Consider the following 27,800-nt stretch of genomic DNA (forward strand, 5'->3'; position numbering starts at 1 on the left):
ATATGGTATTACGAGTATTAACAACTTTCCTATCTTTTTTTCTTATTCATATGGTACTGTTATTTTAATCCCGTTTATTTACCAATGTGACTCTATTCTTTCATATCATTTAAGCTCGACAAAACTAGAAGTTTATTCGCACTATGTTTCTAACGTACAACAAATTCTCTAACTTTACTCGGCATTTATGCATTATCTGGTTACATAATTGAGTCTTGAAAATAAATATGGTATGATAAAACCTTATGAAATAATAAACGTCATCCATTTCGCGTCTGTAGATAAAATATTGGACACTTGTCGCGAATTAAAGTGCATAATGTGTGTCTTCGGAAATATTTTGTTGCTATTTATGGGAAGAGTTCGATTCTACTAAATTATACGTGAATAATAAATAACCGGTGAAATTGGATAGTATCGTGAATCAAACGACGTGCGAGGGTCAGAACAATTTTATCTTCCCACTGATTTAATCAAATGATACGTCGCCCTTTAGCCAATATATTCAGCTTAGACCAGCTTTTCATCAATAAATTAAAAATCAATCCTCACCTTTCCATCAGTTCAAATATATTCCATCTGCAAAGATTGATATACTTGTAAGATCGTGCGATTTTAAATGTAAGTCGGGACATTCGGGGTGTAATCGACCTGACAAAGCGGCGACCTTCTCAAAATCAGTTCAAGCTTTGTGTAATGTTCTTATCAATTGATAAGACGATGTGTGTTTTTTTTTAGAGATGTTGGATGCATTCAAAGACGTTGAAACGTTGGTATCTGATAGAAAATATGCAATAACCGTAATGGGAACTTGCGGTCTAGATTTTTCAAAAAATCGATTTTTTTTTCTTCTAATATTTCGAAAGTATAGTATCTTAAGAATATACTGTGAAATTTAGGTAATGATATTCACAGTATTTCAAGTTTTACTTAGAATAGTTCTATTGTTCGTAAAAAAGTAGCTGCTACCTGAGTTGTAGTGAAAATATTTTAGTCCTGAGAGTTAAATCGATTAGTATAACTCGGTCCACAGACGGAATAACATCGAGTAAAATTATTATTGTCAAACAAATATATTTAAAAAAAAATGGATCGTAAGCAAGGTAGCGGTACTAGTAGAAGACCAAGCTACAAAGCAAAAAAAAGATCGTTCAAAGGTAACAGATATACAAGTGAAAATGCAACAGAATACACTAGTACCTCTGCAAATAAACTAAAAAGTAGCGATGAATTAGAATTAAATGTCGAACCTAGTATGAGTTATTGTATTATTCAATTCACAGCGGTTTTTTATACGTTGCAACAGTTATTAAAATTTAAAGAATGTAATGGTGACGTGAGTTTTAGTAAAAATGGGCAACGTGGATTAGGATTCAAGCTTTCAGTAAAGTGTAAGTGTAAAGAGACTTCAATTCCATCTTCTCCTTTTATTGATAAGGTGTTGAAATCAACCGCCGTCTTGTGTTTGCAATGAGAATGCTTGGAGTTGGAGTACAAGGCATAAATAACTTTTGCGGATTCATGGATCTAGGACGGGGTCTTTGTGATAGTACTTATTACAGTATTATAAATAATATAAAAATTGCAGCAGAGGCTGTTGCAAAGATTGTATTTAAAAAGGCGGTAGAAGAAGAAATGCGGCTCAACGAAGAACGAGGAAATTCGGCAAATGAACTGTGGATATCTGGTGATGGGTCATGGGCGAAACGTGGTTTTACGTCTCTTCTTGGTATCGTGTCAGTAATAGGAAAGTACAGCAACAAAATTTTGGACGTTGTTGTGAAAAGCTGCATTTGCCAAGGATGTGCAAGCTGGACCGGGAAAACGGACACAGATGAATATACAGTGTGGTATGAGGAGCATAAAGACCACTGTGATGCTAGCCATGAAGGTAGTTCTGGTAAAATGGAGGTAGACGCAATAATAGAAATATTCAAAAGGTCTGAAGAATTATATGGTGTTAAATATGCTCATTATATTGGTGATGGCGATACCGAAACGTTTAAATCTTTGTTAAATCACCCTACGGTGACGATTTAATTGTTCAGAAAAAAGAATGTGTCGTGCATGTCAAAAAACGTTTATATAAACGTGGACTTGAAGCTAAAAAAAAATATGAACAAATGAAAAAGGCAAAATGAGAATTATTAAAAACAAATGTTAAAGAAGAGAAAACAAAAAGAAAATCATCTGTAGAAAATGACAGTATAAAAACCAAAAAATCAACAAATAAATTGTTGCAAGAGCTTTCAATATTTTATGGCTTAGCAATCCGTCGATACCCAGATTCAGTAGAAGAAATGAAAAGAGAAATATTGGCGGGATATTATCATAAAATTTCAACTGATGAAAAACCGCAACGCTCATATTGTCCGATAGGTCCTGAATCTTGGTGTAAATGGCGTGAAAGTGAAGCTGAAGGTATTTTGGACACCTTTCAACATCCACCAGCTCTAGATGATGATGCTCAAGCAATATTGAAGCCGGTTCACGAGGGCTTAACTGAGGATAACTTATTAGAAAGATGTCTTGGTAGTAACACTTAAAACAATAATGAAAACTTCAATGCTTGTGTATGGGATCTTGCGCCGAAGCATTTATTTTCTGGAAAAAAAAATCGCATTCAATGAAGGCTTTCAATCTTTATTGAAAATAATGGACGTAATGAGTAGTGTATATATGCCGGTTCTGGGACATAAAATGGCGGCGCTCCCCCCTGGCTCCCCCCTCGTACCACGACCCACACACACACCCACACAATAGTAAATAAATATGAGAATAAATAAATTAATTAATTACTACAAAATAAAAATGAATTAAATAAAATGAATAAAATAAATGAAATAAATGAAATAAATAAAATGAATAAAATAAATAAAATAAATAAAATAAATAGAATAAATAGAATAAATAAAATAAATAAAATAAACAGAATGAATAGAATGAATAAAATAAATAAAATGAATAAAATAAGTAAAATAAATAAAATGAATAGAATTAATAAAATAAATAAAATAAATGAAATGAATAAAATGAATAAAATTGATAGAATAAATAAAATAGATGAAATGAATGAAATGAATGAAATGAATGAAATGAATGAAATGAATGAAATGAATGAAATGAATGAAATGAATGAAATGAATGAAATGAATGAAATGAATGAAATGAATGAAATGAATGAAATGAATGAAATGAATGAAATGAATGAAATGAATGAAATGAATGAAATGAATGAAATGAATGAAATGAATGAAATGAATGAAATGAATGAAATGAATGAAATGAATGAAATGAATGAAATGAATGAAATGAATGAAATAAATAAAATAAATAAATAGATAGATAAATAGACAGACAGACAGTGAGACAGACAGACAGACAGACAGACAGACAGACAGACAGACAGACGGACAGACAGACAGACAGACAGAGAGACTGACAGACAGACAGACAGACAGACAGACAGACAGACAGACAGACAGACCGAAAGACAGACAAACTGACAGACAGACAGACAGACAGACAGACAGACAGACAGACAGACAGACAGACAGAGAGGGGGAGAGAGAGAGAGAGAGAGAGAGAGAGAGAGGGAGAGAGAGAGAGATGCGGAATACAGAAAAGTAAAAACTCGTCGAAGTCTTCGGGTTTTCGAATGAGCATCTTTTTTTTCACAGCCACTTTGTCAAACACCTGTGTCTACACAAGGGATTTTTCAAAATGCTGGAGAAGTTTTAAACCGCTACTCGAACTTGTATGAAAGGAGACACGCTTACCCTTCACCGAGCAAAAACCAATCAGCCAATCGTTCATGGGGTATACACCACGTAACGTGCAGGCAAAAATGTTACGCGGGAACAGCATAAGCTGGGAACATTTGCCCAAGAGCTCGCTACACGCTTTTTTGATAACCGATTTTTTCCCCATCACATGCCCCAAGTTGGTTGGGGTGTGCAGGTTCTTGATTTTTGCTTAGTCAAATAAGCAGCAATTTTGATTTTTCCCCCGTCAAACACTGCTCACTACCTGCTTTTTCGTTGACCGATTTTTCCCCATCACATGCCCCCACGCTGATAAGGGTTGGGGTGTGCAGGCTCAGACTTGTTTTGTCATAAAATTTTTCATTCTTCGATGGCTGCGGTGGTCCATCACTGCAGCCCTCCACCCAGTCACCACTGCGCGCTGCCCACTACCTGCTTTTTCGTTGTCCGAATTTTTCCCCATCACATGACCCAACGGTGGTTAGGGGTGTGCAGGTTTTTGATTTTTGCTTAGCCACATGAACAGCCATATTGATCAATTTCACAACCTCTCCCCACTCGCAATCCTGAATCGGTAAACACACCGGCTTGCAACCCGATGCATGCACATTTTTTACACGGAAACTGTGAATCGTCCAAGAATTAGAATAAAATATTCAATTATACGAAATATCTCCACATTCTCTTGCCTTATGCATACAGGTGTAACATATCATCATCAATAATAATAATAACAATAACAATAACAACGACAACAACAACAGCAATAATTAAATCTCCGTACATGCATAGATAACGATCTGGCAAAAATACCGAGTCAATCAAACGATAATAGACGAGCACAAGATCAAAATTAAGACGTGGAAATGCAAACAATAAACGGTATTACGAATAGCACAAACGTTTTAGTAAATCAAAATACCATTAAAAATTTCTCAGAAGAATCCCCAAACAGAAAGATCACGACACAACATCGAACCAAATTTTACCAACGTTATGTAACCAAGATAAACGACGCTATACTTAGAAAAATTCATAGCTAAACCTGAAAATAATCTATAACTAACTTACAAGTTATTTGGAGAGGAAATGAGTTTTAATTCATAGACACAATCAAATACGATATATAACGGGTCGATATATAACCTTTTGTTTTTACTTTAAAACATTTAAAAAAAGAGGCATTGGGGGAAATGTTTAGTAATTCGGGTGGTAAACCGCCCACAATGCCTCCGGCGCGTGCCACGTCGGGTGATCCCAATCCTCGAAGGGGCAGCGTTGCCCCCACCGCCCATCGATCAGCCATCCGATGCCGAAGAAGTCTATGAAATCGTCACCCTGCCATCGGCAGTCGTCAGCTAGCCCTCGAAAATATGCAATTTCGCTTCGAATTTCCGCCCCACCGTGGCGGCGTTTCTTAAAATCCTTTATACTGACCCACCGAAGCTAGCGATCAAGCTAGCGATCAAGCTAGCGATCAATCAAGCTTGATCGAATAAATCATTTCACAAAGTATTTTATCAATTTAGGTTAGGTTGGGCAGTCTTGGATTAGGATAGGTTATATTAGGTTGGGTTGTAGTGTCTTGGGTCAAGTTAGGTTACGTTAGGTCAAGTCCTACCGTCTCAGGTCAGGTTAGCTTTTACTCCGCTGGGTTAGGTCGGGTTAGAGCTATGGATGATATAGGCAAGGAGGACTATCTCCGCGTACAGAAAGTGTCCGTAAAGCCGAGGCAAAGAAATTGAGATCGCGTCGCTGCGTGAAAAATTGTATCTATTTTTCAAACTTCACTGAGTTGACGAGTTATAAAAGTACATAGTTGGAAAAGAAAAAAAATGGTTCTCGAATTAGAGAAGATTTCTGTGAGTACCAAGTTTCATCATCTTGCTTATTATAAACGTTTTTATCGTAACATGTTCAAGAGTTTTTGAATCGTTTAATTATTTGTGTTTATACGTGCAAAGAAAAAGTATTCAAGTTTTGGGAATTCTTCATTTTGATTTATTGTTCATTGTTCATGATAGTGTTCTGCGGCACATGGTTTTCGCTCTTTTTATTCGAAGTGTTTGTGTAGCATTTTAATTTAAATTTGGTTGTTTATCCTTGTTTACAGTATCTGCTGAGGACTCTAGAGTCCCTAGGGTGGGTCAGTATAAAGGATTTTAAGAAACGCCGCCACGGTGGGGCGGAAATTCGAAGCGAAATTGCATATTTTCGAGGGCTAGCTGACGACTGCCGATGGCAGGGTGACGATTTCATAGACTTCTTCGGCATCGGATGGCTGATCGATGGGCGGTGGGGGCAACGCTGCCCCTTCGAGGATTGGGATCACCCGACGTGGCACGCGCCGGAGGCATTGTGGGCGGTTTACCACCCGAATTACTAAACATTTCCCCCAATGCCTCTTTTTTTAAATGTTTTAAAGTAAAAACAAAAGGTTATATATCGACCCGTTATATATCGTATTTGATTGTGTCTATGAATTAAAACTCATTTCCTCTCCAAATAACTTGTAAGTTAGTTATAGATTATTTTCAGGTTTAGCTATGAATTTTTCTAAGTATAGCGTCGTTTATCTTGGTTACATAACGTTGGTAAAATTTGGTTCGATGTTGTGTCGTGATCTTTCTGTTTGGGGATTCTTCTGAGAAATTTTTAATGGTATTTTGATTTACTAAAACGTTTGTGCTATTCGTAATACCGTTTATTGTTTGCATTTCCACGTCTTAATTTTGATCTTGTGCTCGTCTATTATCGTTTGATTGACTCGGTATTTTTGCCAGATCGTTATCTATGCATGTACGGAGATTTAATTATTGCTGTTGTTGTTGTCGTTGTTATTGTTATTGTTATTATTATTATTGATGATGATATGTTACACCTGTATGCATAAGGCAAGAGAATGTGGAGATATTTCGTATAATTGAATATTTTATTCTAATTCTTGGACGATTCACAGTTTCCGTGTAAAAAATGTGCATGCATCGGGTTGCAAGCCGGTGTGTTTACCGATTCAGGATTGCGAGTGGGGAGAGGTTGTGAAATTGATCAATATGGCTGTTCATGTGGCTAAGCAAAAATCAAAAACCTGCACACCCCTAACCACCGTTGGGTCATGTGATGGGGAAAAAATCGGTCAACGAAAAAGCAGGTAGTGGGCAGCGCGCCGTGGTGACTGGGTGGAGGGCTGCAGTGGTGGACCACCGCAGCCATCAAAGAATAAAAAATTTTATGACAAAACAAGTCTGAGCCTGCACACCCCAATCCTTATCAGCGTGGGGGCATGTGATGGGGAAAAATCGGTCAACGAAAAGCAGGTGAGCTCTTGAGAAAATTTTCTCCTAGCTTATACTGCCCCCGCGTCACATGTTTGTCTGTATGTCACGTGGTGCATGCTCTACAAATGATTAGCTGGCTGGTTTTTGCTCGGTGGAGGGCGGGTGCGACTCCTTTAGTATAAATTCGAACAGCGGTTTGAAACTTCTCTAGTAATTTTAAAAATCCTTCGTGTGAAAACAAGCGTTTTTGATAAAGTGAGTTGTGAGAAAGGAAGGAAAAAAAAACAAAAAAAAAAAAAAACAACGGCGTTCATTTGAAAAATCTTAAGACTTCAACGAGTTTATATTTTTTGTGAGTACTTTATAGAATACACATATATATGTTGTAACGTGGCATTTTTACCGCGCGTGCGACACGGCTCCCCGAACCCTAGACGGAACCCAAAATTAAGGAGCCCGCGGATCAGACCGCGGCTCATTTCGAAAAAGAGCGCCAGGACAACGGTCACGCATCCGAGACTCTGAGAGGGGATCATAGTCGGTCTAGCGAATACGACTTTTCAGGATTTTTGTTTATTTTTTTTTGGGTGGCGAGTAAATGCGGCCTCAGACAGGGGATCGGCAGCCAATTCGAACGACGTTACGGGATGGCAATCGCGGCGGATCGCGACGGAAGGAGGGCCTCGCACGAGGCCACGGAGAGAGCGTCAACGGAGAGCTCTGCAGCGAGGGAACCCAAGGCGGACGAGATTCCCGTTGGTGGCCGGCGAGCCGTAGCCCCCTCTTCGTCGCCCAACTGACGACAGGCACCCTCGCGAAGTCGTCACCACGCCACTGTCGAGCTACGGGTTACCAGAGACTGGCCAACCAATCAACACCCCGCGACAGCGGGATTCAACGATAGCGATAAGCTGGGCTGTAAGAATTTCGTAACGAGAACCCCAATTAGATCGGGAGAATTTTGACAACGGATAGCGCCTATGTTCGAGGCATGTTCGAATTGCGGCTCCGATTTGCAGAGCTCGTCACTTGAGTCCTGGCGACGTTTCGCGGTGGTCACGATTGAATAAAGCAAAAGTTAGAAAATTGTGTGTGACATGGCGGAGACCGGTGTCGGAGAATTCCTCGTGTGGATGCGAGGCGGTAAGCGCTTACAATTCTTTGCGAACATATTTCGAGCACAAGTTAGATTGGCGCACTGGTAAACGGTCGGCCCACTTGATTATTGAGTTAGTGTAGCGCTCGAAATTTGTTTGCCGATCTCCTTGATGATGACCGTAGCCTGAGTTTCGCGATAACGCGTAGAGTCAAGTTAATCTCTGTAAAGTCTCGCGTAGAGTCACGGTTTCGAGTGGGGAACAATTTCGGTTCGAAATAGTGACTACGACTGGAGCTCGGATGCGTCATAATACGCTGCACACAAGCACGAAAAAAAAAGCTTCCTAGATTTATTAATTTGGTCGCGGTTAGCGCGTCGAGTCACGTCCTTTTGGTTTAGTTTATGAATTATTGTGTATCAGTAAGGTGGCGACTAGCGCACGTAGAAGTAAGACATCACCTAGATTTAATAACGATCGCGGTTAGCGCGTCGATTATGATCTCGATTACGTTTTTGTGCAGCGGTTTATGGTTAAGTGACGATTAGCGTCGTAGTTAGTAGAGGGCGATCGCGGGCAGCGCATCGAGTCAAAATTTTGTTTTTGGTTTTTGTGAGTTAGGGTATTATTAAGACAGCGACTAGCGCACGTAGGCCGTAGAAGTCTTCTAGATCTATTCATTTTTTTATTATTTTGTTTGTTCATTCCTTTTTTTTGGGTTAAATCTAAGCCTTTGTATTTGGAATGGCGAAGAACGACTTTCGCAGTATTATTATTATTTTTATTTTTTCTTGTACTATCGCTGGCTAGAAATATATTATTGGAATTTTATAGTGATTTGGCCAAACCACGTGTTGGCGTACGTGTGTTGTATCTCTCTCTACCCAAAAATTACCCCTCCCCTCTCCGCGGTACTGAGCTATCGAGTATATGGTCGCGGTATTTCGCATTACCGATTTCGAGGCGTGTTGATCACGCCAGGTGCCCAACAAATTTCGCGATATTGTTTTAGGTCCAGGGTACATCGTGGACGCCGATTTATTGTGCGCGCGGTAAGTTCTCGGTCATTTTCTCCGAGTGACCGAAGAGCGGGAAAAATCCACGTCACAATGTATATGGTGCTACGCTAATCCTCTTACGATACTGTGAATGTTGATTTGAATTCCGTAATGATTATCGCATTTGATTAGTATGTTAACAAAGTTTTTCAATTTGTTTCAACTTTTCTGTATTCCCTATCGTCATATCCATAAAAATTCTGGAAAAATTTCAGAATCATATCGAAAAAATATGAAAGGATGGAAAATAGGGTCATCAGACTCCCCACCCCATTCACCACCACGATCGCCGACATATGAGCGGGTGTGCATAGGGGCGACTTATGATGAGGAGGATGATGAGGATGAATTGACTGATAGTGATGCTGATACGCTAATTATCGACCCCGAGCGATGTATTCACGATAGTGCTGGTGATGATGATCGCGAGTTTGAGCAAAACTTGGCTGGCGAGCATCATCATCATTCAGAATCATCACCATCACCAACTGATGCGGAGGATGAGGAGGATGAGGAGGAGGATGAGGGGGAGGCGGAGGTGGAGGGTGTTTGGAATGGCGGTCATGGTGATGAAATGCGTATCGGATTTGCTTTACTACTGGATAATATTGAACAAATCCGTCAAATGATTGGAGACATTGACAGGGCTGACGATGATGGTTATTATTCGGACGAGGATTGGTGTGTAGCACTACATTAAAATAAAATTCTAGTATCTTCCACACCTTCTCCGTATCACTCATTTTGAATAGGTGGAAACTTTTTTGGGTTGGAGATTTATCATGTATATAAATGGTGAGTGCAGCAGCATCAACTTTTCTATTTCGGTTTGCTCTTTTTACAGATTTTTCATCACGAATCAATTTTGAAAAATCGTTGATTGGGGTGAGGATGAAAAGGTTCAGGAAGAGATAATTATAGGCTTTTCCGAAGCAACACGCGAGTTCTCGTTGGAGGAGCTTCGGAAACTCGTGGAGGACGCGCGAGCTGCTCGAGTGAGGCTAAACAGCCAACATTATATAAATTACGGGGATATATGTATAGAAATAATTATTGAAAAATGGGCGAATGAAACTATCGTAATAATTATAGATGTCGAAAATACCAATGATGATGATGATGATGATGATGATGATAATGTTAACGAACAGGATAACGATAATGATTTTATGGATTAATTTGAGGAATAAACCACGCTAAATTCACAATTATTGATTATATATTTTTCACAAGTAAAAATTCATAACATTTACATTTTGTATGACAAGAATGGGTGAAAGTTATAAAGATATATATTTGTAATGTATCCTATTTCTAGATTTTAATTTTATCGAATAGTAAATTTTTTTAATTCTATGTATAAACTATGATATAATTGAGATTAATTCTATTGAATATTCTACATGTAAACCCGAATATAATTGTATATGTTGTAATAAATTCTATTGCTATTTTGGCAAATATTGTCCATATTATCTATACACACGATTGCAACCTAGACAGTCTTTAATTAGAGGATTCGGTCCATCCACTATATCGCCATCGGGTCCTGGTGTATAATGTATGCTACATCCGCGGAAACTTGCGATGACGTAGTCATTTTCATATTCTCTGGTAGTTTATCCCACGCATCATTGATGGAGTTTGATGCGAACGTGTAGATGAATTCTTTTGGTAAAAAAGCTATATCCTCGGACATCATTGCCCTTAAACCGTTCAATTCTTTGTACAGACGGAAGGATTTCTCGAGGGAGCTGGTACACTCCTTCGAATACCAACTCCTTAGTCGCTGCACATTTTCAAAGGCGCAGTTGTATGCCGAAATGTATTCAGAGTTGTCATCATACCAAATTGAGCCTGGCGCTGCTGCTTGCTGGAGGTTATTCGCTGGAGAGTATTCATGGTTCAAGTCATGCCACGGTGCCGCTTCCATATACCTCAATTTTTCCAGTGCAGGGGGTATGATATGCAAATCTTCCATATTAATAACCCTCGTTGTACCATCGACGATCTCCGTCAGCCATGCTTTCTTCTCCGCCCCTTTGACGTATACGTAACACGCATTTCCAACCATTTTTCTCACAATCTTCGTCACATCCTCGTGAGATTTGTCGCCCGCATTCCATGATAATTCCATGGTGATTGTGTGTCAACCATACATTGGACTACATTCAAGTGGTAAGCTTGCCAAATCATAGGTCGGCTTGAAAATGATGTAATCCAGACCCGACCCGTTTACATTGATGACTGCGACTTCCTTGGGTACAAACTTCATGTTATGACCAATAAAACATTGCACGTCTAGGATCATCGCCATGTTGAGGAGTGGGAATGTTGTGCTCGATTATACTGACGGATGGTATGTGGAAGACTGACTATTCCATCTCCAGCACACCCGCTTTTATCCCCTCGCGGATGAATTTTGTGGAAGTAGAGGGGGATCGCATAGTTCATTTATGGCACATAACTGCATTAAAATTCAAACTTGTTGATATTCCCCACCAAGGTATTTCATCTGCAGACGATTTTCCCTGGCCATGTTACACATTTCAGTCAGCTGACTGGAATCTTCTTGTAGAACTCTTGCGATTCTCGGTGGTAAGAAGACGTTGTATTCTCCATCGATCGTCGCCAGAACACGTACCCCGAATTTTGTTTTGACCAGTCGTAACCTGATGATATCATACACTCCCCCAATTTCGAGTTCCGACATCTTCTTGGTTGGCAGATTCTCCAGGCGGCTGACGTGGTTAACTTTTGCTAGATCCACCGCGTTTCGAGGTTATTTCACAAGCGAGAACAGTTCACAATGAGAATACGATGAGAACAGAGTCACGATAACGATAGGCGTACGCTTTATATACCACCCACCCCCACTACAATTTTCCATTGGACAAGTCTTGACACACCTTATTGTGCGAATAATTTTTATGGGACCACCCCCATTGCCCCAGATTGATTTAAGCGCATCACCACCAGCAAAGTTCATTGTCGGTACCATCTCAAAGAGCAATTTCCTGGAATTTTTTCAATAGATCTAGCGGGTTTTTACCCTATTCGATTTATGCGCGGCTTTCCGGCGCCAAACAAGTCTCGACAGGAATTATTTTGTATGTACGTGTGTGTGTGTGTGTCAAATCCTATGAAAATAGCCATCTTGCGGCAAACCGCGAAAAAGATCAACGGGGGGGGGGGTAAGCGGAAGCTAGGGAGAACTAGGGGGAGCGCCGCCATTGTGTGGTCCAGAACTCTCGTATCTTTACTACTGTAATGGGTATTAAAATCGGTCCATATGCTGAGCAACTTGCCCAAGACCGTGATGCACAACGAATTCATAAAGCTGATCGTCAGAGCACGAGTGACTCTAAAGAGGCCAGAACAGCTCGTAAAAAAGCTAAAACTGAAGAAATACAAGAGTATGAGAAGACTGAAGGGATATTGTATGGTACTGGAATTGCAGATTAATGTAAGTACCCGTTTAAATCTAATTTTTTGGAGAAAATACTTATTTGAAATTTTAAACGCGTTTATCTCGAAACTACTGCTTTCCGTCTTATGTTGATCAATTAAAAAAAACTACTCGACCGATTCATCTCAAATTAAAACATGTTATTAAGTACACTAGCAGTTAACGCAGGGACTAAAACGAAAATTTTCCATCAAATATTTATAATTTTTTCATAAACAAAACATTGTTAAAATCAGGCTGTTTTCCGACTTCTAATTTTGACAATACGCCATTTTGTCATTTTTCTTTTTTTTTTCATTTTAGTTACTGCGATAGATATACTCATAATAATTAAGTGTCATTTTTAATTTTTTGTTTTCAGATAAGTGGAAGAACCAAATCGATTAACAGCAGCAGGGTCAACTTTTTGCGAAGGGACGACTTCAGCGCCATTTTTAAAATAATAATAAAAAAAAATTGTTTTTTTTTTTTATTTCCAATTTTGTAAAATTTATAAGTAATAAAACATACCTACAAAATTTAAATAACATTGTTCAATACTAGCATAAAAAAAATAAATTTTGAAAAACAGTCAAATTTTCACCCGCTAGACCGCAAGGTCCCCTTTGTCGGACTTTCAATTATAAGTATGACTCGAAAACTAAAGATCAAAGTAAACAGTTGAGTTCAAGAAAGTTTCAGCTTCAAGTGAATTTTGAAATAATAACTTCTCTACTAAATCCGGGCCCGTGATGAAAATTAATCATTTTTCTCCCTCTAACGTAGGATTCTTTTTCGAAACTTACGATTAGAGCCGGAAAAATGTATGGTGAGGTATCGAGAAATCTAAGAAATCAGTGATGTTTAGTTTTTTTTTATTAACTTTCCGGAACCTGCCATACTCTTTCACTTATTGTAACCTTATGGATTCACTCAAAACTAAAATATTTGTGTGCTCAGCATTTCTAGTATGATAATAGTTAGTTTTTAAGTTATACTCAATTGAAACTCAGACATTGTCGTATGTCTCATGTATCATTACGACCGCTAACCTCTAAATGTATGCAAATACAAATTTACGGGAAATCACAATACTCTAATTAACCAATTAAAACATATCACAAAGTTTGATCTAGTTTTAAGAGGGTCAGGATTTCAATCTGACTGATTACATCTGGCAAGGGCTAATGTATATCTATAATTTAGACCCTGTGTTTTTGTAACATCTGCAAGAAAAGTTTGACTTCGTGCACCCTCTTCGGTGCGAAGAGGGTACGCGAGGCGGCCGATTTCCCAACAATTACCGTAACTCATGTATATTACGATACAGTGTGGCGAACAATGGTGGCGTACATGGTGCCATCGGACGTGAAGAGTCGTTCTTCATAAGTCTATGGTCCGCAGTATGATCCGCTGTGTTACAGCCAGGAAGTAATGTTGGGGAGAAGTCACAACTACGTACTCTTTCCGACGGCAACGGTGAGACGCATTCTGATCGGAAGTTTGTAGTACCAATAGCGCCGTTCGCAGCGCTGGTGTCGTGTGTTGCATCGGAGATTTGAGCGAGCTACACACGCGCACAGTTCTTAATTAAAAAATTAGTACATGCGGTTTTATATTCGGATGTTGGATGGGATACGTTTCAGAACGGTTTGAAAACAATATTCACGGCAGAAAACAAGACTCCACAAACTTACCTTTCATGTAAATGGATCATCTTCAATTTGCTGGCGAAGCATTTTTGATCAAATCTTTCGTGATATATTACCACGTTGCTGTCAGGTTAAGTTAAATATTGATGTGCTTAAGCTTATTTAATTTTGATTAGATTGCAGTTTGGCACGTTGTACAACAATTGACCCCTAACTTTCAGTAACACATATTTGAGCGAAAATACTAAAGTATTGACTCACTATATCTTTGCATTTCAAACATAAGTACACGTAAAACCTGCGAAATTGATAAAACTTCTTTTTACTCAGGATTGCGAAGGGGTTAATTACCAAAAGATAGTGACATTTAATATGACATAAAAAAAAATGGGTGCGTGTACTTATGTACGCGCGTGAGAAGTTATACTTCTTTGGCATCATTAAAAAACAATAAAACAAATAACGGATGTCTTACATTATATTTAAATGATCTATTAAATTTTTGTCACGAACTTTTTATTAAATGTTCTATTAAATTTATTTCTTTATTTTGTAAATATTAAAAAACCAATGATAAATATTCAACATTGATAATTTAATAATATTTAGTATTAATTATATTAAATAATGATATTTTAATTTATATCAATAAATAATACATACGGATAACTAACCTCAATTATATTGGAGCACTTGAAAAAGTATTTTAGCACAATTTTTTCACTGATATTCACAAATTTTTCAAGACTTAATGAATTCGGTTCAGTGGGCAACTTCATCCTGTTAATTTTATGTTACAGTGATGCGCGCGCATCTTGTTTCGAGACTTAATGAATTCGGTTGAGTGGGCAACTTCATCCTGTTAATTTTGTGTCACAGTGATGCGCGCGCATCTTGAAATTTCACTCTCATCAGTTTTTCATAACGCGCCTAAAGAAGTATAACTTCAATAAATTCGCAGTTTTCGATAACAAATCGTTAAGATGGCGTCGGTAGGGGTTTAACAGTTATTCGTATTGTCAGCTATCAGGTGCAGAGCAACAGACGACATCAGCGCTGCGATCGGCGCTATTGGAACAACAAATTTCCGACCAGAATGTGGTCCACTTTCCTAACGCGGGGTTATGTCTCCTCCCTAATATTACTTTCTGGTTGTAGCAACGCGTCTATGTTCAGGTTAGATTGTCACGTTTTCAATTTTCTCGAGTTGGACTTCCCATTACAGGTGGTACAAAAAAAAAAAAAATATATATTTTTTGTCACTCTCGCTTCACTCGGCTGTCAAACTACATTCGAGCAAGTATCACGTACTTTGCGCACTTGTATCGTAGCTTACCATAAATAAACGCAACAGTCGAGTTATTGAATACGGGTTCTACGTCTGCCGAGAATGCGACTTTTTCGATTCGGTATTTGTCAGGGCGTCGTGTTCTTTGAAGTAGCCCAACGTGCTAATGCTTTGGTGTTCAAACGGAAAGGGTTCTTTGTTAAATCAACGAGGTTACCCCAACACTTTTCGAACGACCAAAAACCGGCCAAATATTTGCTCCAAGAAGAGACAATTGGGTGTCCCGTATTTCGCTTTCGTGTGAAATTGTCGAGTAAAGAGAAAGAGGAAGATTTGAATTTCGGATTCTTGCCCGTGTCTGCTAAAGTCACTCGTCTGAACTGCCGCACCCTATTTGCGTTACGGCATAATAATTGGAACTGTTGACCTATGTTTGAAATTTAAATCTCGAAATGTCAATTTTATCACAGGAGCAGAGAGAAAATTAATTGTCCTATTCAGTAAGTTTATAAAATATCTACAAGAGGCACCAAAAAAGTCGAAAATTAAATCACATTCAGAGAAAAAATATATTCGTTGGAGCAGGATGTTTTTTTCGTATTCCTCTTTTTGATTTTCAAAAATATGTTCACTATAATCAAATACTTGTTTTATATCACAAAATGCGAGGAACAAGATTTTTTCATATCACAAAAGTACCTTTTTTTTACTAAATCGATCTGTTCTAGGATACAATTATTGGTTGGATTACATACCGGAAGGATTCCGTGAAGGTGAACGATGCGGATGGTCTTTGTCAGCACTCAGCAGTTAAAAACTCGAAATTACATCTTACACGTAGTGAAATCCTAAAATTTAACGGTGCCTGGCTGGTGGTGAAATGTCGGTCGCATCGTTTACCATCGCAGAATCGTATTGTTGAAACAAACGACCGTTTCATTTATTTCAATATTATTTTGGATTGAAATAAAATTTCACAAGTCATGAAGTGTTGCAAAAATTTGTAGAGATTGAAATTTTTTTTAAAATCCGAATAAAATTTTCTTTGTATGACTTTATTCGACAGCCCGGCAGCAATATCATCTCTGTGGGATATAGTCCGCAGCTTTCAAACAGCTTGTTGATTTGTATAATGTCATAACACATTTCACTCACAGCTTGCTAGACTTTAGGTCGGCAGTCGAGCCATCTGAGAGCTGAAGGTTTAAAAAATCGCCCATTTGGCAGCGGAACATGCAGGCGTGGGAGGCACGCATTGGCACGGATTCGGTGATGAAACTTTAAACACCTTCCGTACACCAGCCGCGTTTCGACGACTAGCAAAAATCATCACCCCCTAACTGAGGTTCGTACTCGACTGAAATTTTAACGAGCTGACTTATCTTCCCCCCTAATGGGAGTTCTGGGCAACCATCATGGAATTTTAAACAGAGCGGTAGTTGCAATATCCGTTAATTAGACATTCAAATTTGTTTTTTTTTTTGTTGCTGTTCTACCAAACTGTGAAATTTTTTATTTCTTATGGTAGAAATTTTTGTAGAATGAGTATCGTTACAATATCGGTTCGAGTATTGTTCGAATATCAAAAAAAAAAAAAAAAAACAACGTGATACAAGTGACAGCACAGTCAGAAAGAATAGTAACGCATATCAGATTTTCTAGTTACAGGTACAAAAGTTATTCTTATTTCGTGTCAAGAACTACATTTTACGGTTACTGTAAGCAGTGAAATTATTTAAAAGGACTGAATAGTAAACAAAATTGGAAATGTACCTCAGTGCGAGTGAAGTGATACCGTTCACTTAATTAATACCTAACTTTGACAAATGCAGTTATTTTTTTCTCAGTACGGTACGCATAAGTTGATACTGTCATGATACATATGAGGCATTCCACCCTGAACCAACCTGCGTCTGAACCTCAACATCAGCGATTCTTTTTGTTTTGCTCTCAAAAATACGAAAACACAATTTTCGAAAGGATAGCTCGAATAGAACAAATAAAATACGACAATTTTGCAACCTAGATGGAAGTGTGCGAGCTTTTGGTTTAGAAGTTACATACGAAACAAGTAATTGTAAAGTGAGAATAAACGAATAAAATATAAATTTGTATTTTTTCAGTTCATATTACATCGATTTTTCCTACTTTTTAACTATGTTACGGAATAGACGGGGGTTGATTCGAGTAGCGGTTGTCGAACCACTTCTATACCAACCCAAGATGTTGTTTGGGTATAAATTCGGGTCCGGTCTCGTCACTGGCCTCGATCCGGGGATGATGGAAGGAATGATAAATGCGATGAAGAAGGTTTACTTGAATTCGTAGACGATTTATTATAGTGGTGAAGAATGTAAATGTGCAAACGTGTTAACGAAGTGAATTTTGGAATAGATGGAATTGGATTTCAAATTAGAAGCCGAGTGGATGAACGTAGGAATACGAATTCTGTACTTGATGGAGGATGGAATAGAAGAGCGAATGCACGAAAGGTGTGGGAATTCAGAATAGTGGGGAATAGAATTAGCAGAGTAAGGGCGATGTGGCTGGATAGAACGAGGACGACAGGATGGAGACTAAGGTTACTATGTGGAAAGCGGAAGAATTAGCAAGTAGCGAAAAGACGGAGAAGACGTTTGCCGGAAGGTCGGACGTAACAATTACTTGATTCGCTTGTAGCTTCTCAATCAATAGCTCGCCCAATTCTACCTTGGTCTCATAATGTTCGTTTTTTAACAAAGAATCCATGAAAAAAATTTGAAGTCAATCGATATGGGCTATTGATTCGAAAATTGGGTTACACTCTACACCATATGTATAAATAAAAGAAGAAGGTCGATGGTGAGGGTTGGACGTAGGTTGGTTTTGGGTAAAATGCCTCGTGTACTATTGAGAAACATTTGAATTTCCGGAATATGTTAGAAGCGTCTACACAGATGGGATACATTCCGCTTATTCGAAATACTCCAACTGGATTCTCCGACTGACTCTGGCATCCGGTATACGTCTAATTATTGGACGATGTTGGCATGTCACAAGGTACGTTCTCGTGACAAGGGTCGTAAGATCTTTGTTCAATTCAAGAACGGTCAGTTTAATTTTTGGAGCAGCCCACAAAACTGATAATAGCAATTTGTAAGCATGATTAACGCTCTAAAGAGAATGTTTGAAATTTGGGTATTTCGGGTGAGACAGAAAATTTTCTATCTCCTACAATCTTCTGTTCGTAACAGTAATGTTACAGTTTCATATTAGGAACTATCGTTATTGCGTAATTTCAAATCAATCGTTAAAAAAAAATTCATTAAATCGCAATGAAATTAATCAGCCCTTGAGCAGAATCGGTTAAGGTATTCGTGAATGATTTATAAAAATTTATAACTATTGTTTTTAAAATTAACGTAAAAACGAATGAGCTGATTTAGATGAAATTTCGTCTATTCCAAGCTTGTCTTCAATTTCCTTAGAACTAATTGAAGTTTGAGAAAAATCAACTAAACGATCTCTGAGTTTCTTTCAAAACAAAAATCCGTATGCCAAAATATCTTGTTATTTTCGCAAATGAAAAAATAACGGGATGTTCCAGGACTGAGAATTTTCCCTGCTCGTTTGGGATGAAATGACTGTACACACCTCTTCATTCACCTATTAAATTTTTCAACAACTAGTCTCGAAATAATCATTCTAAACAATTTTTTAACTTCTCGATGGAATTGACGATGGTTTTGTCAGTAATAAAGTGGATTTGAAATTTATTCATTCTTGTAAAATATTGCAAAATATTTTCTAATCGAAAGGCGGTAATTATCACCGGTGCTGGCAATATTGTTCTCCGCTGCTTCAGCGGGGTGACTGGGAAATACGTCGGATCAGTAAAAGTGGAGGGTGAGTAGTCGTGCGTAAATCGAGTGCTACAAAAGTCACGTTCTCGTGCTCGGTCAGACGCAGTAATAAGCAAGCGGCACTGGGATTAATGAAAAAAACAAACGACTAAAAAAAAAAAAAGGAATGTGCGAAGAACGGTAAAGGATAAAAATTCACGAGGCTGCAAACTCTCGTATACTGCGAAAGGGACGCTCTATGTATAATATAAGAAGCTTTTTTTCAGCCAGAAAATTGCGGAAGCACCTCTCGCCCGCGCCAGTTGTCTGATGGCGACGATTTATATGAGATCGTGAAAGCTGAGCTTTCAGTACCTTTTACTACGTGCGCATTTCCTACAGATTTGACGCACGAAATTTATTCATCGGTTCACATTGAAAGAACCATTACACGGTATATCCTTATTATTACAGGCACGAGTGATCTGGCGGAGCGTTATCATAAAATTTGAAATCCTGAAATTATCGTCTTGTTTTTCAACTTTCAAAGTTTTCAAAACTTTTACTAGACGATGTGGTATATTTAGCTATACTTGAACAATTTTTTCACAAAGGTAAAGTTACTACATATACTTGTTACCGATATGATACATAATTCTAGAGAAATTGCAAAATCGAATATTTTTGGGTGTATTGAAAAATTAACGAAGGCTTCTTGCGACGAAATCTGCAACTTAGATACATAATTCGTTGATTATGAAACAATGAAGTAATGCCAAGGTCTTGTATAATTAAAAAGGATGTAGTAAAATTATAACAATGTATGGGACGCAATTATGTCAAAAAACTATTGAATTGAAAACATGATAAAATAAAGAGTTGAAAAATGTTACTTGAGCTAAATTAGTTACATACATCCAACTGAAAAACTCCTTTTGAAAAAATTTTATTCTCTACTGTTGTTATATGATAAACTTAGCCTGTCATTCTGTTCATGATTGTAGTCGTTTATCTGCTTCATTTTCACGGGCATGATTGTTTCTCTGATATGACTCGTTGACTTGGTTTAATTTAAAATTCACTCATGTATGCTAATGTAAGTATTAGGTAATGTAATCGTTAGCTTTCTGTTACTTCTTTGAGTTTTTATTATTGTTGGATAAACTATGTAGTAAACAATGTATTATTACAGTTCTGAGTAGGGTCCCCCACAAAGGGCTGAAACGTAAAAATGAGACCTGTTCTTGTATTAGACCTACGGCACCGAAAAAACACTCGCAAGAAAAAATTAAGATAAAAAATTGTTACGACTTATTGTACGCAGCCCTGAAATATGACATTTCATCAACTAAACGCTCTTATATACAGGGTGGTGAGGCTGAATATTAGATATAGTAATATTTGAAAGGCAAATATCGATATTTAACTCCTTAGACACATTTATAAACGATACACAGGCTGACTTCAGTCCGTTTGATTGCTCTCTTAAAATCTGATCGAGAGCTGGGCTCGATTCAGAGGAGAGCTCCCTTATATACTCGAAGAATTCGAGCGAGAGCGTCCGCTGATGACGATCGATAACAGAATTTAGACGAATACTGAGAACCACAACGCGGCTCAGAGGGAGAGAGCTAAATATAGCGGTCTGTATGACAGAGAATAATATAAATTGAAAATTCCAGGGTGCTAGTAAGTATTGGAAGATAAGAAGAAATAAACGTATTCCGCAATAAACAGCAACGTTCCGACTGTTTTAAACAGACAATTTAAGTAGTGTATCAATTTATGAATAGTATATAAACTGCTATTTATCAAAATCAGACAAATTATATATGGATTTTTTAGTGAAAAAATGATAGAATAACGTGATTTCTCTGACCTTGCTAATAAAACAAAGTATGTAAGATTGTAATTTAGTGTTTCGAAATTTTTCCCGATTCACAAGGACTTTTTCTATTAGCCTCAAAAGGGGGGGTTTGGTTTTGCACTTTCGAAAAATCGAATTTTTTTTTTGTCTTATCTTACTGTTAAACATTTCAAGAATATGTTCCCAAAATTTTAAGTCGATCTGAGCAAAACTCTTGAAGTTATCGTCTAGTTAGTCTTCTGCCCTTTAACACTATATAATAGCTCTGACAGCAGGTATAGCTTATTCACTTCTATCGTTCTTGTCCATTATCCTGTTTCGAGAATATTTTATTTAGTAAAGACAGGTAAGTAAAGCCATAAAGACATATTTTATATTTGTATGTATATACTATACACTGTACAATATTTTAAAACGAGAGACGAGCGTCAGTTTGTCGTTGTACGTTCGATCGGGCGCTTGTGATTTTTTCTCAAAACTACTTTTTCAAAGTCCGTGTTCACTGCCATTTAAAAACTACTTGACCGATTAATTTCAAACTTGGTACACATTTTCTACATGTAAAATACCTCCCCCCAACGTTTAGTTAAAATTTTTTTTTCTACATCAAGGGGGTTTCCCACCCACAAAATGACGGAATTTTTCGTGGAAAATATCAGTTTACACTTTAGATGGCCACCATAAATTTTGAAATGAAAAAAAAAAATAATCAAAGACCGTTGGGGAGAGGATTTGATGATATTTTGACTAAATTCTAATGGTTTTTGATATCAGATAATTTCCGATCGAGATATAGTGATCACCGCAAATTGTATTTTTTCTGAGACGTTCTGGGGCAAACTCCTCACCGGCTTATTTTTCAATATTTCCGCATGAAAAAATTACAGAATATTGTTAAAAGTATCCTCAATAATGTACAAAAAGTTTGACTAAATTTGTTCAATCCATACTTTAAAAAAAAATTCACAAAAAAAGTGTTTTTTTTACGCTGAAACTCTTACCCCCCCCCCCCTCTACTTAACCAGCTTCGTGAACTTTTTCAGCCTTAGTTTTTTCGTACTTTTATTTCTGAAAATTTCTGACCTGACGGTACATCCCATACATATTTAGGGAATCTATTGACGATTTAGTTATCAAGTCTAGTGATAGTGTAATTCATCGTATTATCTTGCAGTATCGATGAAACTATAAAGCTAGGTACTTCGCGGCTCGATGTGCTTGGACTCACTAACGTATAATACAGTTTCATGTAAACTTCACTTGGTAAGAACCCTTCGAGTAGTCGAAAATTTGAGTAACGGAACTCAATTTTCCGTATCGATCGTTTAGAAATGCTCACTTAGCAGCCGACTTTGTTCAATGGCAGCTTAGGCGTACTTCGATGAACAAATTTATTCCGAGGAACCCCGTTAAAAAAGTTGTTCCTGTACCAACACGAAAAGTTTGTTTGGCAGCACAAAAATGAACTTTGCCTGCAGCGCTGGAAAGTTAAACCAGACACGGGCTTCCGAACACAGCGGCTATATGTATAAGTAAACGACGTACGAACCTTTCCCATGAGAGACGCCTTGGCAGTTCATCGCTTGGAATGAAACTTGGTCGTTGATTTAAAAGACGCGCAAGTCGCGTCAACGGTTGACTGCCGCTCACACTGGCGCTGCTCAATCTCCCGCTTCTTGATACGGATTCCTTGCTAGTATCTCTTGAACTCGTGCTAATATCGGAAACGCGACGCTCGACTGAAACAAAAATTTGTACTTACGTTACCACTTTTTTCTAGTCTTCACCCAGGTACTTAATAATCGACAAATCAGAGGAACGTAGGCAGAGTCTGGAATTAAGAATTGTAAGTAACATTTTGTTGTGCCAGATGTATTTATTGAGGCACGCATTCATGCAATATATGATACATTTTATTGGGATCCGTCAGCATTTCGGCAATTGAGAGTACAGTTCACCGATTGGTAGTTGTCTCATTGCACGTAATTGACTGATTTCTTGCTGTTTTCTCCAATCGCAGACCGTGAGACAAATGCCGATCGGTAAAATATACCCCAAAGGAGTTAATAACTGTCATAATCTGGTGTACATGTTCCTTGTATTCTTGTGCAACCGTTGATATGTCTTGTAATTTTTTGTAATCTTGTTGCATTCTTCGCCTTATTTTTGCAATCCTTGAAATCATTGTAATCGCATGAAAATTTCTGTCAATACTGTACATAACGTATTATCTTTGTAATCCTTGAAATCTCTGTAAGTTTTGCGATTATTTGTAATTTTTGTAATCCTTTGCGATCTCTTTGTAATCGGTGACATTGTTTTGTAGCCTGTCTTACTCTTGTAATATCTCGAAACATTTGTAATCTGTGTAATTTCACTGCAATTTCATAAATTTATTTGTATTCCGTGTAGCTTAGTAACACAGTTCTGCAACCAAATCCTTCTTCAGAAAAAAATATTATAGACATGAAGATTTTAGTGCGCTGAATCTGCTACATCTGCTGTCCATTTTTGGCTGTCGCGTATGTATAATATATTACATGATATGATTATTTCTTTTATTAAAAATATTATAAATATAGTTGCTGTCATTAGTGTTTGACTACAATTTGTTAAGAAAATTATCGTTTTAATAAAAAAAAAAAAACATTACATGAAAAGTATGCGTGGTACATATTTTTTATTACTACATTTCGATTCAAGAGTATTAAATCTATTAGAATTACTTGTAATAATAAGAAGGAGAAAAAAACAGTTTATTTTGCAGACCAGTGTAATCACTTGAGATCTTTGTAAATATTTTGTACTATGTGTAATCTTGCTGTAATCTTTGATTTCGCTGCAATCTCTATGATTGAATTTTAATCTTTGTTATTGTAATCAGTGTATGTCATTTTTACGTAGTGATCAACCCCCCAAAATCCTAACTTACGTAAATCCAGGCGGATTGGGAGCCCTTGTGTTATTTTCACGACACAACCGGGTATAGATTTTATACTCCCATATACATCTAGATGGGTATTCGTTACATCAACAATATCAATATTGAGTTTGATATGCAAGCGTAACATTATATGGTCCTTATGCTACATGTCAAGGGTGCCGATATAGAACCGAATTTGTTTCTAGATGTACGCCTGTGTAGATTCCTCACGAAAATTGCCAGAGTAGTATTGATTGGGGTTACAGGGTAAGAAAATGAAGACTAGGTAATAGAATAGATGACCCTTAGATTAAAATTGAATGTAAAACGGACAGATCACATGACTTTGCACGATTTCATGTTTCACATGAGAACAATAGCAAGTCGATGCCACATTGGATTTTTTTTTATTTAATATACACTTGCCTTGAAAGTCTGTAAATTTGGTATCAAAATGTAAGAGGTCGCTCTTAAAGTAAAGTATTTTCTTTATAAGATGTTGATTAAAAAATACTACTCTATCATCATCATTTGGTTTTCTGTGACGTACATTTTTCAAGGTAGGTATACAAGTTTAGTTGAATATAATAGAATAGAACGAAGTCTTTTCAACTGACGCTGAAAACTGGCAAAGTTTAAAAGAATTCCGTGGGGTCGACGAAAAAATAATGGACATAATTAACTGCTACGGGAAGAATTGACCTAATTTCACTGTCGAAAACCGGACAAGGTAAGGAGGCATTTGATCATGTACTATTCGTCATCTTTTAAGCTAACTTCCCCATTCCTTTTTCCTTTCTTATCTCTTGGGTACAATTTTTCTTTCAATCCAGACTAAGGTAATCAAAAACAACGCTAAGTGGATACGTAATGGATCGGCTTCACAGCTTTATTTTAGGGTGAATGACGATATACGATTTTCGATATTTTGGGGAAAAGGTGCATAAAACGGAATATTTAAAAAAATAAGGTTAGAATTGCTCATTGAATTTTTTACAAAACGCTCTTAGCTTCTGATCGATGCAGATTTCCTTACGTGAAATGGTACAGAAAATGAGGTTCGCGTTTGTATGTTATATTACATTAAATAAAATTTTCATAAACTTTGTTAACTTCAACCCTAATGGGCCTTGGTAAGATAATAGAAATGTCGTGAACTGGTCGTGGCTGAACCGCATATGTATTTTCACGAAGGCTAATTTCAAAGAGGTGATTGAGATGAGAATCAATATTTTTCCACTCGCAATCAGTTTACTACGAGATAGTTGCACATTGAGGAAGCTATGAAGATGTTTTTAAAATACAAGAAAAAAAACTATCCAAAGTGTAAGCCGAAGCTTCGATATTGACTTTTATTATAGATTATTCTAAAATAGTCGAAAATATACTAAATTTATATTTTTATTATATTACACAATGGTCTGTCTGGTTGAGAAGACTATTCTCCGCAACTGCACTCACAATAAGATACAGACAAACACATGTATTTTTGGAAACAATGTATTTTTTTGTTTATAAATTTCAAGTGCACAAAATGTAATAATTTTTTATACGTGCACGGAAAGGCCAACTTTCCTCCCTGCAGTAAGGGACCTTAATGAAATTTTACTTGCCTAGTGTGGAAACTTTTTTTTCCCTAGGGCGGAGTGACTGTCTATCAGAGGAGGCTGCGAGTTGATACAATCATGAATTCTAACTTCGATAAACTTAGTCCAGCCGAGTAAGCATTGACTCCTATTCTTTTCGTGAACAGGTTCGCCGATTTTTTCGTAGGTAGATTTGACCTCAACCAATGAGCCCTTGATTTTGCCGCCATATCACTTTAACAGCTGATTGTTTGTAAAAATGGTGAAAAAAAAATCGAATTTTTATTTTTAATTTTTTTTCTATCGACGAGGGGAAAAAATGTTTGATATAAAAGTAGTAGGTCTTAACCTCGTGTACATGAAAAAAAGTTTTTGATTCAAAAAATAATTCTTAGTTTAGCCGCAAAATGTAAAAAACCAGCCATTTTTTTTTTTTTAATTTCAACCCAGTTTCCTTAATTATAAATTTAAACCTTCGAAACTCACATGTCGCGTGTGAAATTAGTGCTTCAAAAACCAGTCCAAAAATTATTCGATTATCTCGTACATTATGGCAACAAATAGCGATTTTCTAAAAAAACTTCGGGTACCAATAGAACCCAACATAATGGGGTTACAGCGTCAAAAAATATTACTCGTAGTACTTACAAATATGGAGATTACTAATGCGATTGAAAAAAAAATTTTTTCCATCGACAAAGGTCGCAAAAAAAGGAAAAAAAATTTTTCCTACTTAACAAATATGAGTATTGCTGAAATTATTCACTTACGAAAAACATTTTTTAATATTGTTATTTCTGTTTGTGAGACGAAAAATTAAAAGCAAAAAAAATTGAAAATAAAAATTTGATTTTTTTTTTCACCATTTTTACAAACAATCAGCTGTTAAATTGATATGGCGGCAAAATCAAGGGCTCATTGGTTGAGGTCAAATCTACCTACGAAAAAATCGGCGAACCTGTTCTCGAAAAGAATAGGAGTCAGTCGATTACATGCCTTATTCGCCTGTACTAAACTGCCGCACACCGACATGATCGACGAGATCTTTCACTACGTAAGACGCAAGGTCGGCAGCCGTGATTGTACGGAAAAAATTTCGTGTACACCACTGGCGGAAGGTTCAGATCTCTCGGCAGAGTTTACTGCCCTCATCAACTGCTTTACCTCGATGCATCGCGGGCGTAGGAAGATACACTTCGAAAGCGCAATCAAGTCGGACAGCAAGCTCCGCGCTATGAGCGAAAATCTACTTTCCTCCCTTGGTGCACAATACAATTTTTGTAACACCTACACGAGGAGTTCGCTTTCGTGCGCTGAGGCGAACTGTTAAGTAATGTTGATTACGATACAGTTTTCTTTAGGTAATGTTCACTACCAAACAGATATGTTGGAAAAAAATCTTTATAAATTGCATCTACAATTTGGTTTTGTCAAAAAAGCAACAAAATTTCTCTGAGAATACTCAATCCTTCTGTAGGCATGATTTTCCCGAGGGGTCCGTTACCGTGTAAAAATGACGTACTCCAATTACAATTACAGATGAATTACAAAGATTACAGGAATTACAAAGAGATTGGAAAGATTACAGTGACGTTACACAAATTACAAACTGATTACGAATATAACACAAAATACAAAAATTGCACGGATAACACGTTGGTTGCTAACATTACAACAAGTTGACATGTATACAGTTAAATCTGTGTAATATGCAGAGTTCAAAGGGGTTACACAAGATTACAAGGGTGAAAAAAAATTACAAGCATTACAACGGTGCGATGCTGAAATCGAGGTGATTACAATGATTAACATTATTATTAAGGTTATAAGTAATTCCAGAATTGTATAGACATCATGAAGAATAGAGGGGTCATTAAGGATAAAAAAAGATTACAATGGCCTACAAAAGGTTCCCGTTAACAGTGATACATTCAAGACGCGGCCGCGCAGTACCAATGATAAAAATTGGACCAAATAAATTGTGAGTATTTTTTGTAATATCACACTTAGCTATCTAA

General features: G+C 37.2%; 1 protein-coding gene across 3 annotated transcripts in view; it reads right to left on the reverse strand.

The window, feature by feature from the left end:
- Positions 1-27,800, reverse strand: part of LOC124299719 (uncharacterized) — a 271,430-nt gene that overhangs the window by 116,212 nt on the left and 127,418 nt on the right. For all 3 annotated transcript variants that reach the window (XM_046753029.1, XM_046753027.1, XM_046753028.1), the window contains one exon: positions 22,823-23,012. In XM_046753029.1, the coding sequence (XP_046608985.1) occupies positions 22,823-23,012 (190 nt within the window). The remainder of the gene's footprint in view (positions 1-22,822; positions 23,013-27,800) is intronic.

The sequence above is a fragment of the Neodiprion virginianus genome, chromosome 3 (genome assembly GCF_021901495.1).
Source record: "Neodiprion virginianus isolate iyNeoVirg1 chromosome 3, iyNeoVirg1.1, whole genome shotgun sequence".
Lineage (NCBI taxonomy): Eukaryota > Metazoa > Arthropoda > Insecta > Hymenoptera > Diprionidae > Neodiprion > Neodiprion virginianus.